This window comes from Crinia signifera, chromosome 1, assembly GCF_055691185.1.
Source record: "Crinia signifera chromosome 1, ASM5569118v1, whole genome shotgun sequence".
NCBI classification, from domain to species: domain Eukaryota; kingdom Metazoa; phylum Chordata; class Amphibia; order Anura; family Myobatrachidae; genus Crinia; species Crinia signifera.
The window spans coordinates 338,294,874-338,312,444 of NC_139217.1; the positions used below are offsets into that span (position 1 = coordinate 338,294,874).

General features: G+C 42.1%; 1 protein-coding gene across 2 annotated transcripts in view; it reads left to right on the top strand.

Moving 5' to 3' along the window:
• The window catches only part of RBM19 (RNA binding motif protein 19), a 53,283-nt gene that overhangs the window by 14,461 nt on the left and 21,251 nt on the right, over window positions 1–17,571 (top strand). The window contains exons 7-17 of one of the 2 annotated variants that reach the window (XM_083145667.1): window positions 358–432; window positions 620–698; window positions 2,007–2,078; window positions 6,709–6,909; window positions 7,670–7,800; window positions 8,946–9,064; window positions 10,470–10,566; window positions 10,659–10,769; window positions 12,531–12,731; window positions 15,580–15,694; window positions 16,621–16,751. In XM_083145667.1, coding sequence (XP_083001793.1) covers window positions 358–432; window positions 620–698; window positions 2,007–2,078; window positions 6,709–6,909; window positions 7,670–7,800; window positions 8,946–9,064; window positions 10,470–10,566; window positions 10,659–10,769; window positions 12,531–12,731; window positions 15,580–15,694; window positions 16,621–16,751 — 1,332 coding nt within the window. Of the gene's footprint in view, window positions 1–357; window positions 433–619; window positions 699–2,006; window positions 2,079–6,708; window positions 6,910–7,669; window positions 7,801–8,945; window positions 9,065–10,469; window positions 10,567–10,658; window positions 10,770–12,530; window positions 12,732–15,579; window positions 15,695–16,617; window positions 16,752–17,571 lie in introns of both variants that reach the window. The other variant, XM_083145659.1, reaches the window with a different exon arrangement.

Sequence of the window (17,571 nt, forward strand, 5' to 3'; positions counted from 1 at the left end):
CAGAGCCCTGGACTCCATTTCTAATGACATGCATATGTATTTGCAGTGATTTCTCGGGATCAGTGTGAATGGGGCTGTCCTGGGTCAATCCCAGGTCTGAGTGCAGTGTGAAAAGGGTACATTCCCGGGTAGAGTCCCAGGAAGCATCCGGGAACACATTCCCGGGTATGACCCGGCTCTGCGAGTGTGAAAGGGGTATTAACGGTATGATGTATTCAGACTTCTATAGGTGCTTATGTAATAAACTAATTAATCATTAGCAAGCAAAAAGTATCACTTTTTGTAATAATCTTGAATATTAACATTTCTTCTTAAAAACGCCCATGTTAAGTGTATATTTATGTAACGTCTTTCCAGAAGCCACCTGTACTGACTGAGCCTACAACTCCATATACTGTCAAACTGAGGGGAGCACCGTTCAATGTGACAGAAGTGAGTTATATAATCAGAACCTTAGTAGGGCATGGATAGCCCATTTTTTTTTTTGTCACTTATTAAATATACTGAAAACATGTTTTTTTTTTTGTTTACACTATTTCTAAATGACATGTCTTTGTCTATGAATAATGTTGCATTTAGAACGGCACTTCCTCTACAAAAATATTTCCTCTGTTTTCAGCAAATCGTGCGCGAGTTCCTCCTGCCGTTAAAGCCAGCTGCCATAAGAATAGTGCGGAACACTTATGGCAACAAGACCGGTAACTTTCTATTTACTGCTACTGTCGTAGGACATATTTCTTGGAAACTTCAGTCCAGCATGGCATATACATTATCAATTCATAAATTGATCCAATGTGTTTTAAAGATGCACCATAATTTATGAACTGTGGCAGCTCTTACCTTTGTGGTCATGCTGCCTGATGCGGAGAAGGAGATCTCCTGCAGCCGCCTGGGTACCAGCACCTACACAGTGGAGCTGACAGGCTCCTTGGACCATTGCATGCACACAATCAGCATCTTGACTGCACATATGCAACCCCCTGCTCTCTATGGACCAAAGCCCGTAGAAGCCAGCTAGGGCTGGCAATCAAGCAGGGAGTGTCCTTCTACAGGAAGCCAACTCTATGCTAATCGCAGCCTGGTCTGGCAGTCCACCGCTCCCAATGGGAGTGCCTCTCCTGCAGGTGATTGGCAGTGAGGACTTTCAATAGGAACTGACAGTGTAACCAGTGTAGTGATAAAAAAATAAAAGAAAAGTAGCGCTAGTACACCAATGAACATTCACAGTATTTAATAACACATAAAAACATGTAAATCACTTAAAGTAAAACAGCAGGATCCATTCCTATGTATGCCAGCAATATTCACATATAACTCCAATAGTGTCCAGAAGAGAATCAGACCAACATGGTAGGTACCAGTTGGCGGTATGATGAAAGTGGGTAGAGTATGATAGTTTACCACAATTGAATCACCAGGAGGAATTGTTCCGTTCGGAATGCATAACAGTAATGTCTCTCCAAGATGGGTGAAGGTACCAAAGTCCGGTGGTATTGGATAAATGGAGTGCGTGGTGAATAACGCTGGGGGTGGCTGGTCTGGATCCAAAGGGAAATAAAAGTGCTGGGGGCAATGTCCAGGGCTTCCTGATGCTTTTCCCTGCAACTAGGTGCAGCTTTGTCAAAAGAAACTGGTTGTATACATAGGAACGGATCCTGCTGTCTTACTGTAAGTGATTTACATGTTTTTATGTGTTATTAAATACTGTGAATGTTCATTGGTGTACTAGCGCTACTTTTTTAAAATATTTTCTTCTTAAGGGATTACTCACCCCTCTTAGTAGCTGCTTTGCACACGCACCCCAAAACAGCGCCAGGTTCTGTTGCTTGGCAACATTCTGCTTTCAGTGTAACCAGTGTAGTCACAGACTGCAACTTGCTCACTGCTGTGGTTGGTTTTACTGAGGGGCTGCTGTACATAGGTAAAATCCATCATTGCTTATGAAAAGTATGTATGTTACAGAAAAAATTTCTGGCAAAACTATTTTACATCTGTTATCTTTCCAGGTTATATATTTGTGGACTTCAACAGTGAAGAGGAGTTACATAAAGCTCTTAAAAAGAACAAGGATTATATGGGTAAGTAGACTGTTTAAGTAAGTAAGTTAAGGAATCTGCACTGTTATGTAAAGTTGATTTTAGGGTAATTTCTTCGTAAATAGTAGTTTGTGCTCGACAGTTCACCTGTAACATAATCATGTGACTCACTTTGGGGATTATCTACTTGCTTTCTTAGAATTGGCCATGTTGTAGCCTGACTGCATGGTGTCACATGTGCAGTGCTGGTTACCAGGCTTATGAGGAGACCATACAGTCATTCCTTTTCAGAATCTCTGGCAGCAAATCATTGTAGATGGATGATATTTCTAATTTTCAGAGGATTATCCTTGCATGCCCTACCATGGCCGACCGACGGACATTTCCTTCAAATAGGAGAGAACAGGGAAATGTCTTCTTTCCTGAGGGGCACAGTGCCAGTATAATGGCCAATACACTGTGAGAGATCCCACAGTGTATACCGGTGATAGCCACTGGGGGGGGGGGGGGTTAACATTCTGAATATTTTACTATGGAAATATACTATGGAGTACAGGAGATTTTGGAATCTGGATGTGCTTAGGTTAGTGAGCAGAGCAGGCTCAGATTACCGTACTTTGGCTTTGTGATAGAATAGTCTTTGGAAACGCTTTGGTATTTTCAATAGCATTGATGTTGGCAGTTAATCTTTATTGGCATTATACATAATTAATAGTTGATAGACACATGCTCATCTTGAATTGTAGTAGTGAAAAGGAAGATGCCATCTGCCACTGTTATAAAGAGTGGAACTGAAAGTGTATAGCTGTTTATTTCTTCATTGTCAGGAACAGTACATGCCGTTATTACACTTCATATTACTCCTTCCTTCTCTAACACCTCACGTTTTGGCAGTATTTGTTTGAGCTGAGTCTACCACAACCACCTTATTTGCTTATTAGCATAAAGAAGATTTCAAGTTTCGGTACTTATATAGTATCTGGACGCCCGATTAAAAAATCGGGTCCATCGCATCACATCGCATGCGACGCGATGCTATGGACCCGATTTTTCAGTAGGATTCAATGTTAAAATGGACTGAGTCCATTTTAACATAGGATTCTATGGGAAAAAGGGTCCTTTTCATTTCCCCACTATCCAACTACGCATGGAGTTGGATATAAACCTCTGGCGAGCGTAGCGAGCCCCGCGAGGGGATGCGGAATACTTTTTAACGAATCCGCGTCCCCTCGCTGCGCTCGCCACGGGCTTTTGGTCGGATGCGATAATCGGGCGTCCAGATACTACATAAGTACCCAAGTTTCTTTCAGATTGCATACACTTTATTGGTTTTTAGAAGGTGATAACTAAAAATAAGAAGCTTCACTTAAAGTGGATGCTCCCATTAGTCAGTTGTCTAAGGCCACCTTCATTCCTTTCCTAAATTCTGCAGACATCAAGGGTATTGGAGACCGAAACATTTGTATTTGAAGTCGATTTGTGTAGCATTTTCACTCTAGCTTGGGTCAATATGGCTTGGAAGGCTTACAGTTTGCAGGCCTATGTGTACTATAGTGACCACGAATGACCACATCATGAAAATACGGGGATTATGCTACTGGATGATAATCTAATTGACATAATTTAAGATTCGGTGGTCTGCATTGTTTATTTGGATCAATGTTTTGGTTTAAGTTCTGGCTCTGGCATTATGAATTTTGAATAGTTTTTATCAATCTCCGATTTGCACAGGTTTTTTCCTAGCTTTCCTGTGAACCACAAAAAAAGGCCATGCCCTAGAAAAGTAGGTAAGCACCTAGATCAGGGATGGGAACCTTCGGCCCTCAGCTGTTTTTGAACTACACATCCCAGCATGCTTTGCAACAGTTTTAGCATGGCCACATAGCAAAACTTTAGCAGGGCATGCTGGGATGTGAGTTTAACCACACCTGGAGGGCCAAAGGTTCCCCACCCCTGACCTAGATGATTTCATAATTCCAGTTCCAGAAGAAACTGGGGTTGAGTTTTTATACAGGTAGTTGTTTTGAACCTCTGTCACGGAACACCTTAGTATGGTGAGCAAGTTGGAGATCTAATCATTGAGATCAGTCATTAGTGGGGCAAGTACCAGGCATCCATCTACATCAAGGTACCTACATATTCCAATCTGAATGATGACTTACTGATTCAAGCTCTGCCTTTTAGTCTGGGAACAGCAACATAACTGTTCACAAAGATTATGATGGTAGAGACTGTTCTCTTGATTACGGGGATCAATCATCCCTATTGATCAGAACAGTCTCCCGCCATGTCTCTGAAACATAACGGTGAGGTGGTACAGAGTCTGGGGAACAATATTGGATTGTCAATTTCCAGAAATCCAATCCAGTTCCGTCTTAGTGGCATGTTTTCTAGGCTTGCTGTCCAGCATTATAATAGCAGAGCGTGTTTGTTTCTTCCAGGTGACATTGAGATTGTGACATTGCAAAAATAATGTTTATTAATCATTGTACAAAGTAAGAAGTGTCTCTTGAGTATGATTATGCTCTTGTTTGCTTTGTGTCTTTTAAGAAAAAGATTTTCATTTTATACATATGCTCAGTGAACATTTAAATATCTGCCAAAAAAAATAATAATGCTTTGTAGGCCAAGTTAAAAAAAAAAAAAAAAAAAAAAAATTCCCATAGGCCTCACTATAACCGTGTCCCCAGAGGCACTTGGAACATAAAGGAATGAATTTGAATTACATTTTGGTAATATTGGATTACCTTTACCCTTTATGGAAATGGGGTGCAAAACATAAAACCTATATTTATACTAATATTCGGTACTCTTTACTTAGAAGGGCGCCCACGATTTTGATCGTGGGCATCGTTAGTAAAAAATCTCGGGCATTGAATGCACTAAAAAATCGGGTGCGATCAACCGACGAGATGCCCGAGATTTCCCATAGGGAACAATGTTAAATGTCTCAATTGACCCAATTTTCCTGTTCAATGCCTCAATTGACCCGATTTTTCCATAGGAAACAATGTTAAATGGGCCACAGAGGCCAAATAGGCACCCTGAAGTGTATAATGGCCACCCGAATTGTTAACGCCACCCCACGATCAACGTCAACCCGATGCGTGGCGAGCACAGCGAGCCCGCGAGGGGCGGCGGTACGCGTCCTACGACCTTTTCATACCCCCACTATCCACGTCGGCGTGGAGTTGAGAATAGAAAGTGTGGCGAGCGCAGCGAGCCACCGAGCCCGAAGCGTGGCGCGCGCACGCGGACAGCTGTGAAGCCCGCGAGGGGACGCGGATACCTGTAAAGGTATCCGCGTCCCCTCGCGGGGCTCGCTGCGCTCGCCACGCTTCGGGCTCGGTGGCTCGCTGCGCTCGCCACACTTTCTATTCTCAACTCCACGCCGACGTGGATAGTGGGGGTATGAAAAGGTCGTAGGACGCGTACCGCCGCCCCTCGCGGGCTCGCCACGCTTCGGGTTGACGTTGATCGTGGGGTGGCCATTATTCACTTCAGGGTGCCTATTTGGCCTCTGTGGCCCATTTAACATTGTTTCCTATGAAAAAATTGGGTCAATTGAGGCATTGAACAGGAAAATCGGGTCAATTGAGACATTTAACATTGTTCCCTATGGGAAATCTCGGGCATCTCGTCTGTCGCATCGCACCTGATTTTTTAGTGCATTCAATGCCCGAGATGGCCGAGATGGGCGCCCTTCTAAGTAAAGAGTACCTAATATTCATGTACAACAAATATACTCTTGGCAACTGAGTAATATGCACAACACTTTTATTGGCAAGCTGCTCAATCAGAGGTAATGTCATTCAGGTGCCAACAGGGAGGGGTAAATCTGGTTAGGAAAAAAAACAGTTTGTATCCCAATTGCACACTGAATGAGAAATATACATATAATAGTCAGATAATACAGAGATCCTGGTTGCATATATCTGCAGATATAGGGCTAAGCCCCCAGGCCGTACGTCAAGGCATCTCTGTCACTGGGGGTCCCTAACACTGGGTATGGGTCTGGGGTGTGGGCCCCCAATATGCCGGCACAGGCTGACTACTCCAGGGCAGCACACAAATGAAAATTAGTAGGTGTTAATAAGAAGCACATAAGTGCTATGTAAGGAGGTGAAGGTGTGGTTAAAATAATACATACAATGTGATAGGGAAAAACATAAATGTTAATAAAGTGTTAGGGTGTGCTAACCTGGAGCAGACCAGCCATGCCAACAAAGAGGGAATCACACTCCCAAACCCATCCCATGCACAATAACAAATTTTTGGGCCTAATAGCCCAGTGTAAGGCCACATGATAATGGCTTACAACATCTGAGAGCCAGCTTACCTGGAGATACCCCTGGCTTCTCCAATGGCACTCAGGTGTCAGCAATCCCTCCTAATGCTGACCCATCTATGCCTCTCTCAACTGCACAACACTTTTATTGGCAAGCTGCTCAATCAGAGGTAATGTCATTCAGGTGCCAACAGGGAGGGGTAAATCTGGTTAGGAAAAAAAAACAGTTTGTATCCCAATTGCACACTGAATGAGAAATATACATATAATAGTCATGTATATAATATGTTTGGGTGTCCTATATATAAGTAACTGATTCCACCTTACAATCACACTGAGAATGTTAGACCGTGGACAATATGACTATGATGTATACCCTTACAGGTAAGAGATACATTGAGGTGTTCCAAGTTGAGCAAGCCAAGGAACCATATCTCTCATCAAAGGCTCAAAATAGACCATGGGAACAGCGGCCAAAGGATTCCGAAGTACTAGAAGACTTATCAGATTCAGGAAGACTTTTTGTCAGAAACCTGCCATATAGCTGCACGGAGGCTGAATTAGAGACACTGTTCTCCAAATACGGTAAAAATAATAGAAACTTATTTGTGGAATACTTAGGAATGTAGTTTAGGATTAAATGAAGTACTGTTTTATCTGTTCATTTTCATAAAAAGTTAATATGTATCTAATTTTGACATGACTCATAATAAGGTAACCCTTTTTATATACGTTTTCCAGAAATCCAGACCATTAAAGTATTGTCATTATGTATTGCTAGTAAGTGTATAGGTATGCCATATGTTCAGAATCTTCCTGCAACTGCTGCTATCAGAGGGACCTTTTGGCCCCACTGCTTCCTGGTTCCCTCCCCCCAATGCCTGTCGTGGTGCCGATCATTTGCTGATTGGTCAGCCCGGCAGTGTGGCTGCAGAAATTAGTAGATTCTGGGCAAATGTTAAAAGAAGCCCTCACCTTTCTTCTAGACCCTGGAAGGCAGCATCGAGGACCAGGTTCCAGGAAAATGTTAAGTCCTGTTGGTCGTGATGTTCCTACCAGCGAGCACACACTAGGGCTTTTCTTCAAACTGCCTGTAGCAGAATTTGAATTTTATTGCTTACAGCATTAGTACAGATAGTTCAACTTTTCGGCCACATAAATGTGGCCTTCCTCAGGACCCCCCACCATTGCAAATCAAGAACAAGTGTGTCATATCTGATTTTTTAGTGACATAGTTTGTAAGTAGCGGCAGTAACTGCCTCTCTCCCCAGGCTGTGTACATCATATTATTAATCACTTGCTGATACAGAATGTTCACTTTACTTTATTCCTTAATCACGTTTAGGCCCGATCTCTGAGATACATTTTCCCATTGACAAACTGACAAAGAAGCCAAAGGGTTTTGCCTTTGTCACATTCCTCATCGCAGAGCATGCCGTTAAAGCCTACGCAGATGTTGATGGACAGATTTTCCAGGTGGGTAGTTTAGTTGGTGTTGAAGACTTCACAATTTAGTAATTAAAATGTTGTTTCTGTTGTACATAAATGGGTCATCATAGCGAACCCCTAACTGCTCACACCTAAATGTAAAGTCTCCTGGCTGTGCTACCTTTTTAAATGCTCCTTCAGTGTCTACCCTCCTGTTCCACCTCCTTAAATTGTTACTACCTATTTTTCTAGTCGCCTTCACAGTTGGCAACATTTAGTTACTATTACCATAATTATCTGTGTCTAGCATGGTCCTATACTGGGTACACCCTGACCTATATAACATCCGTTCAAGTGACCATGCTGCTGTGTGGTCCATAATTGAGGTGGATGCCAGGGTGTCAGTGGCCCATTTAGAGAAGGTTATAGGCAGCTTATCAGGATCCATCCACTTGACACTTCATGAAAAGTATTGCGCACTGAGATATAAATACTGAGGTTGTAGATAAATGGGCAGTCTCCGCTATTGCTTGTCCGTCTCACAATGCTAATTAGTGCACATGCAATTAATCGTGAACCTCTGCCACTTCATATGCTCAAGTTATTTTATCAGATTATCTATGTTCTCATGCATTCAATGCCCTCTTTATTACATACGCTAGGTTCTGCCTATATGTAACCTGCTAACTTATGGCACTGACTCGTGCATAAACGCATGCAGTCATGGTTTAAGAGGCTCAGTAGTCGAGAGGCCAAACACCACAGTAGGGAAGAAATAAAATCTGTGGTTAGAATTCAGTTAAATGTGATATTGTATAGCTGTGGGAATGAATGCCTGGAGCTTATCCAAGTAGTTGCATCACACCCGACACTTAAGTCAGGGTTGCCGGGTCTAAAAAATGCCATTAAGTCATAATAAATGGCATTCACTTACTTCAATGGTGGGTCCGATCTAGAGGAGGGAGACCATATTCAAAGTATGTTTTCTTTTTCACACAACATGAAAAGTGCCATTTGGGCTCCCAGTTCACCACCTCCATGAGGTGCAAGCTACAATGGTGGCGCTTGCAGTCGTTCACATCCAAATAGAATAACCTTTGAGTTGCTCTGTCTGGCTCCGGGCACGCACAGCTGCCAGCAGAAGAATTGAATTGCTATATGTCAATAACAAGTGTTACTATGACTCTTTCTAGGGCCGCATGCTGCATATTCTTCCCTCCACTGTGAAGAAGGAAGAGGAAGGTGATGTGGGAGCAGATTCTGCTGGATATAAGAAGCAAAAAGCTTTAAAGAACAAAGCTAACAGTTCCAGGTACTACATAGAAATCAGAAAATTATGGGATTAGAAGCTTGTAAGATCTCATAATATGAAATTTAAATATTGCCCCTGTTCCTCAATGGCAGCTGCTGTTGGCTATAGAGGAACAGTGATGGCTAATGCAACATACGTTGAACTGTTGAGGTGTAGCAGCTGATCCCTTACTGTCCTACTCGATTACTACGATCCACTGAAGAAGGACTACTAACAGTACCCAGAATCTCCCTGAATTCATCTTGGGGTCGAGCTTTCAACTTTGCTGCTCCAACTCTGTGGAACTCTCTTCCTCGCACAGTGTGAGAAGCGCCCACTGTAGAATCCTTTAAAAATAGACTAAAGACGTACCCATTTACTCAAGCATTTCACTGACATCTACTGTTAAGCTTGTTTTGTATTTCGAGCTGTAAAGACAATGGTGAAGCACTTTGAGTCCTATTGGGAGAAAAGCGCTATATAAATATCATTATTATTATTATTATTGTTATTATTAAAAAGTCAACAACATCAATGTTAACACCTGGGAAAAATGATCCTTATCAGAATGTCAACAAACAAAACATCAACATTTCCATTCGGGTTAGCTTTGGAATAGAATTACATTAAAAACATTCTAGATGGGAGACCATGGTGAATTTTAACCTAATATACTGCACCCAGTACGTGGTGGTGGTAGTAGCTTAGGGGCTTTTTCGATTGTTTGCACTTATTGATGGCTGACCACTGAGCAATTAATGCTCACTATTGCTACTCTATAGCATCTTCTCCGTAATATCATATTGGCAAATTTGATGGTGTTTATGTTGTGCAGATGTGAGTCTGAGTATGGTAATGGCAAAGCCAATAATAGGCATGAGAAGCAAAAGCTCTCTGTAGCCATTGCATTTTGGTTTTGGCCTGCCCTAAAGAGGACCACGATTGAAAGGGTTCTCTCTCCCAAGGGCAAATATATTAAGCCCGGTAGTGTGATATAGTGGAAAGTGACTGTTAGGCACTGATTGGCTGGTGCGTTATCACCTTCCATTTTATCACTTTACCAGACATAATACACCTGCCCCACAGTTTCCTTCATGTAATAGTTTTCAAATTTGCAAGAATAGGGAATCCGATATACAGGAACCCCCATTTACATTATTGTCTACAGCCAACTCACATATTAGGCAATATGGGCAAATCATATCATAACAAAACCAACATTACACTAAAAAGTTTCATATAAGGGGTTATATGTAATATATTGCAATATGTAGGGTGTTTGGGAACTGTCTGCTGGTAATTGTAAAGCAGCAATCATGTAACATGCAAAACTAGAGCAGACTATTACATATCCCATACAATTATCCCCAGCTCCCAATAGCACCACGTCAATGCTGAAATGTTCTATTTCCCTATCTCACTTCAGTTCTCACAACTGGAACACACTGTTCATGGGAACAAGCGCAGTGGCTGATGTGATTGCTCAGAAGTTTAACACTAGCAAGAACCAAGTACTAGATCATGTGAGTATCCGTACAGACTGCCTGCATGATGTGTATAATAATAGTGTGTATATTGTCACAGTAACTTATGTTTGTTCTACTTTCTCCCGCAGGAAGGAAAAGGCAGCGTAGCTGTGAGGGTTGCTTTAGGAGAAACGCAGGTAGTACAAGATGTGCGTCAGTTCCTGCTCGAAAATGGAGTCAGCCTGGATTCTTTCAGCCAGGTAATAGAAAGAGGAGGAATATGATAAATACATGAATACATCTGTACAAAAAATAATTTACTTATCAAATCATAAGAAATTAAAGGCAAAATAAAGACCACTTCTTAAGTTGTCATATTGGTTTTCTGTTAAGTGAAACGTAAAATAACTGGTGCAAGTAATATTTAAATGACAACTTTCCAAATTAAAATTAACTGACATTAACCCAGCATTCACCATTCTTTTTACCCTCTCCTCCTTTGGTCTTTCTCAACTGACCACCTTACCCACCAGCTGTATCAACTGCTCCCTTCCCCCTCTCTCTTTCTGACCACCATCTAGTGCTCCTTCCACCCCACCATGGACAATAAAGTCTACTCCCTCATGTTATACCCTGCACCCACACCCTGGACCCCGTCCCCTCTTGCTTTGTGTGCTGCTTCTCCACTGCCTGCACCCACCTTGCTGACCTCTTCAACTTATCACTTTCAATCGGCATATTTTCACCTGTCAAACATGCTCTTGTCTTATTTATGCTTAAAAAAAAATCTTACATATCTGCATCCTCATCCGCTAGCTACCACCCCATTTCTCTTCCTCCATTTGCCACTGAATAACTTGTCTACAGCCGACTCACAGTCTACCTCTGCCAACTATCATTGATTGATCCTTTCCAATATGACTTTTACCCCAACTATTTCTGCCAACTATCCCTGAATGATCCTTTCCAATATGACTTTTACCCCCAATTCGCTTTACTCAAACCAATGACCTGCTTTCAGCCAAAGTGCCACTTCTCTCTGCTCATTCTTTTGGACCTCTGCAGTCTTCAACACCATGGATCACCTTCACCTTCCTCACACCCTTCAAACCAATGGTCTCTTTAGCACTATCCACTTCTTACCTCATCATTTGCTCCTTCTCTGTATATGGCTCCACCTTTTTCCTGGGAGAACTGTGCATGCAATCTAGCTGCCTCTTTTCCATGTCCTCCTCAAGCAATGGGTGTTTCTTCCTGAAAGCAAGGTTCTTTCCTTATACAATAAAATGTGAAACCCATTATTATTTATTTATTTATTAACAGTTTCTAATATAGCACATACATATTCCGCAGCGCTTTGCACAGAATATTTGAACATGTCCCAGTGGAGTTTACACTCTATATTCCCTAGCACATGTACACACATTCACTCTAGGGTTAATTTTGTCGCCAATTAACCTATCAGTATATTTTTGGATTGTGGGAGGAAACCAGAGTACCCGGAGAAAACCCACGCAAGCACAGGGAGAATATACAAACTCCGCACAGTTAGGGCCATGGTGGGAATGAAACCCATGAGGCAGTAATGCTAACCATTACACCGTCCGTGTTGCCCATTATGCTAAAAAGACTTTGCCAGGATACTGAAAATAAATACCACCATATACATGATTTACAATAGTAAATGAGAAAAGATGCTTTAAACCCTTTGGCACTTTTTTGGGTGTATGCTTAAATAATAAAATAGTAAAATACATATGTAGAGGTGTCGTCACAGCAACAGGAACTCCACCAATGGAAATCTACATAGTTCTAATTATGCCAATTCCCATACTTTTGGCTATAGTCCAGATCTGTTACTGATTTATAACCATTTTATTTCGATTTCTAAATAAATCTGGGAGTTCCTATGAATGTATATGTAATGTGATTCTCTGTGATTAGCACATTTTTAATGCATCATTTGTTAAGTGTGGCTATTAGGAATTGTGTTAGTTACTGCTCTATTCTATCCCCATCAGGCTGCTGGGCCTCGCAGTAAGACAGTGATCCTGGTAAAGAATCTCCCGGCTGGCTGTCAGTCGGCAGAACTACAAGAGGTGTTTGGACGTTTTGGGGACCTAGGGAGGGTGCTGCTGCCAGAAGGTGGCATAAGTGCCATTGTGGAGTTTCTTGAACCTACTGAAGCAAAGCAAGCTTTCCGTAATTTGGCATACACCAAGGTAGGTCCTCCAGCATTTTCTTATGAGCATTGAAGAACAACTGCATGGGAATATCCTGAATTTGGATCTTACAACTTGTGTGTGTTTATAGAAGAAATGACCATCAAAAGGAAGCCAGATGGTCAGTGATTTGGGATTACAATTACTACATTTCGCCATTTGTCAGAATGAATGCTAAATTTCAACAACTCCATATACCGTACTATATATTTTATCTTGTTTAAGAACTTCCTCAGCTAAGCAAATTCGTTAGTTTGTAAGCAACATAAAAGCATCAAAGTCTATAATTTTTTAAGAAATATATCTGCTGATGATCTGACACTAGATATATAAAGTATTACGGATGTGCCCTCATTCTTCTAGCCTCAATATGCTCTGCAGCGCCAGATGTCAGGCACAAGTGAGCTTGACAGGTCCTGTGCAAGTCGGTGGACTTTTTGGATGAAAATTCTTGAGACTAGGATACATCAGGAGACAGTGCTGATTAATTTCATATGTATGTCTGTTCGTGACTGAATCTGTAGATGAAGCTCAGTAGAACTTTGTGCAAAAAATCCATGGCTGCTACTACTACATTGTAGCACTTCACATGCAGATTCAGAGACACAGTCGCACACAAATATGTAAGTGCCGCATAGAAAATGAATCCGCTCTCGAGGAGCCCTAATTTCATCACATCGCAAGGTGAATTTTCTGTAAAAAAATGCAAAAAGATGGCCGCCTATAGCAGAGTCTCATAGGACCTGGGTGGCAAGGGGGGCTATTTGGTGCAACTGTATGAGGATATATCTTTATAGTATATACTGCTTGTTAAGTTGACTGTTCTTATTAAGAAAGGAGTAAATACTGGATGTCTGTTCCATAAATATATAGCTATTTTTATGCAATTCTATTGCTACTATTTAATTGGTTTCACTAAACGATAATTGCTTATTAAAAACAGATACATGTTTACACAATTTTCAGAATTGTGCCTGTTTTCCTGGTGCTGTGTACATTAGATATTATAAATTTGGTCATCTTCATTTCTGTTGACTGGTCATCGTGTGTGTGTGTGTGAATGACAATCTGCCGTGGCTGCAGCATTGAGTGTTTATTAGACCATTTCTATATCATTTGATGTATACAGCTGTTGCACAGTAGACGTGGTTTTGATTTTAAATGTTTTTTCAATTGAGGTGATCTTAATCAGACCTTTGTAGGGCTGACAAGTTTATTTACATGATGCATACTACACAGGGGTGCAATAGCAATGAAGCAACACAGCTTCATAAGGAAAGACCACAGGAGTTCAGGATAATAGGTCCAAGGACCAGGGACGGATTTAGGGGTCAGGCCGCCCCTAGGCACAAATTTTTGGGCCGCCCCCTGGACCCGGAGGGAGGACCCTTTTTTAATTTTTAAATTAGGTCAGAGTGGAGGGAGCTCAAGAAGGCTGCTCCCCGGGGTTACCTCTTTCACTTGTCCAGGACACCGGGCTCCTCCGCAGCAGCAGTCACCAGCGGGAAGGGAGATGACTGAGACACCCAGGCGGCAGCAGCGGCGGCAATAGCAGTGGTGGCAGGCACTGGTAGCCCGGACACCGCACTCCTCCTCCTCCTCCTCCACAGCAGTCACCAGCAGGCAGGGAGAAGGCAGAAATATGCGGGCAGCAGCGGCGACAATAGCAGTGGTGTCGGGCACCAGCAGCCCGGACACCGCGCTCCTCCGCAGCAGCAGTCATGCGGGCAGGGAGAGGGCTGAGACATCCTGGCGGTGGCAGCAGCGGCAGCACTATCGGGAGCTAAGAGCCGCTTAACATACCCTAACAGGGGTGAGGGAAGATGCTGCAGCCCAGGCCGACACTTGGGGAGCACCGCAACCCGCTGACGCCGAGGTGACTTAGACTGACGGGATGATGCTGCTGTGGGATGATGAGCCGTGCGGCTCGTCCCCTGTCAAAACTTCCCTGCTGGCTGCCGCCCTTAATATGTGCCGCCCCTAGGCCCGTGCCTCACGGGCCTAGTGGGAAATCCGGCCCTGCCAAGGACTCCAAACCAGCGAGACTTAGCAATGTATGTAAGCCTGTCTAATGTTTACCCTCTTTCTGTATAGCATCACTTATTCACCCCATAACCACAGCTGCTTATTTCATGCTGTGTGTGTGTAGCCCCAGCTCCTGATTGCCTACCATTGCTGCTCTCCATGATGTCTTACATTGAGCACTAGGCCAGCTGTAGAAGCCAGGGAGATGACTCCTGCTGGCAGGAGATTCCTGGCTATTGATATGACCATGGTTTATTAGGTATATTATGACCATTGCATTGGTGCATTCCAAATATTGAGGACGTTTGTCCCTTATGTTGCTAGACATATTATTGGAGTGATTACTGGTATGTATTCCTTACTGTTCCTACAAATGTGACTTACTGCAAGGTATGTTACTGACCATTCCTGCATTACGGCTTGTAGCCTGATACTGCTACAAGTGTGCATTACAGATATGCCTATTAATTGGCCCCACTACAGCTGAACAACGTAACTAAGCGTACTGCTTAGCATATTATTATAAGGCTTATGTTGTAGAACCAGGCAAACTAATGGTCCTTACTACAGCTTTCCTTTACATATGGTCATGTTACTGTACATTTCTCTATCTTCCAAGGAATTAGCATTGCAGAATTAATATTACCAAGTATAACTGGGCCCATTACTACTCTTCTGAAAGTCCTGCAGATTTGAACATGTTGTATACATACAAATGACATGTATAGCTGTGTTTGCATTGTATAGATTTTAGTGCTCGGCCAGTCAAGTTATTCCCTTGCTACTACACACCATTGCATTATAATCTTCCTTTTATGCTTAGTTTCAGCATGTCCCCCTTTACTTGGAGTGGGCTCCTATGAATGTCTTCAACAGCCCACCCGCTGTGATGAAAGCAGAGCCAGTAAAAGATACCAAGCCCGCTGAGCAAGAGAAAGGTGAGAGATGAGAATAGATTATTATTCAGGACGACTTATTCTTTCAACACTGGACTGGAAAATAAAACGTTTTTGTAATGTTTTTTGTGCTGCCAATGTTAGCATGAAATCGCCTCATGTTAAGTACACGTGCTTGTTAATGCAAATCAAGCCACCTTGCGTTGGTTTAGTCCATATTGGTACAGTAGTGTCCGAATGCATATAGAACAAACAAATAGACAAATAACATGCGGAAATATGTATGTATATTATTTATTAAAAGTTATTTATAGCGCACACATATTCCGCAGCCCTTTACAGAGTAGAGTTGAACATTCACATCAGTCCCTGGCCCAGTGGACCTTACAATCTATATTCCCTACCACATGTACACGCGCACACAGACATTCTATGGTTAATTTTTGTTGGGAGCCAATTAACCTACCAGTATATATTTGGATTGTGTGAGGAAACTGGAGTACCCGTAGGAAACCCACGCAAGTACGGGGAGTATATACAAACTCCTCACAGTTAAATTGCCCATACACGGTACAATTGCTGGGTGGGATGAGATGCACGCTCCCATCACACATCTCATCGCACAGCTCAAAAAGTATGTGCTGCACATACTTTTTGTACTAGATCTCATCTCATTGCTTTGCAAAACCTATGCGATGCGATCTAGTACAAGTTGTATACAATAATAGGCAGTAATGCTAACCATTACACCATCCATGCTGCCTATATATATATGACACACAGAGCACTCAAAGTCATATATTGGCATAAAAACCATAAGCACCGTTTCGGGGCTACATACGCCCCATCGTCAGGCAAAACTAAATGTTGTTTTGTGATCACTTGGAAGATTAAACATTACTTGCATACTGAACTTTGGTGAGTGCCTATTACTTACTTATATAATATTGCATTGTTTTTCCCAGAAGAGTCTGCAGAAACACAGACCGAGCAGAAGAAGGATTCAGAAGAGGAAGATGATGACGAAGAAACTCTTCAAGGCTGCACTTTGTTTATTAAGAACCTGAACTTCAGTACCAGCGAAGAAACGCTTAGGGAGGTAAGTGGTATCTGCCTATCTGATCTCTATGTATGAATGTATGTGTGTATATGTGTGTGTGTCAAGAAAATGGATTTATACCACACATGCATGCCCTTAAGTTCAGAGCTCTTTATTATTTAGTTACAGTTAAACATCATACAAAGGGGCAGATTTATTAAGCTTGGAGAAGAGATAAACTTGAGATAAAGCGGAGAAAAGGTAAAAGGAGATAAAGCACAGCCAATCAGCTGTGTTTGAAAAAGACAGTTGGGAGTTGATTGGCTGGTGCTTTATCTCCTTTTACCTTTTCTCCGCTTTATCTTCAGTTTATCTCTTCTCCAAGCTTAATAAATCTGCCCCTCAGTGTGCTATATGATTATGCATAAATATAATAAGATTTCTAACTATATAAATCTACATGTACTTTGTATAAAGTAATCAGCATTACAGTTGAGCAGATCTACGTAGTGTGCAGCCACACATCCAACCTCATGCAGCCACACACTACATAGATGTGCTTAGCTACATTGCTGATGAATTTTTCCATGAAGTACAATGTGAGCTTGAAATATTTAGAATTCTTTAGCTTTCTATGCAGGGTCAGATATCTCACAAATAGAGTGTCTGACTGCAATGCAACATGTAATGGGTTTGAATCCCTGGTATGTCACCATCTTGAAATTTAATAAAGGACAGTATGTCTGAATAACAATGGGCTCTTTAGTTAGCGAAGGAAGGGGTGTGGAAGGGAGGCAGGTGCAGTCAGGAGAATCCCAGGCTTCAAAGAGGAGGGAAGCTACAATTAAAAGTAATAACAATGGTTAATTAAGAAGTGCCA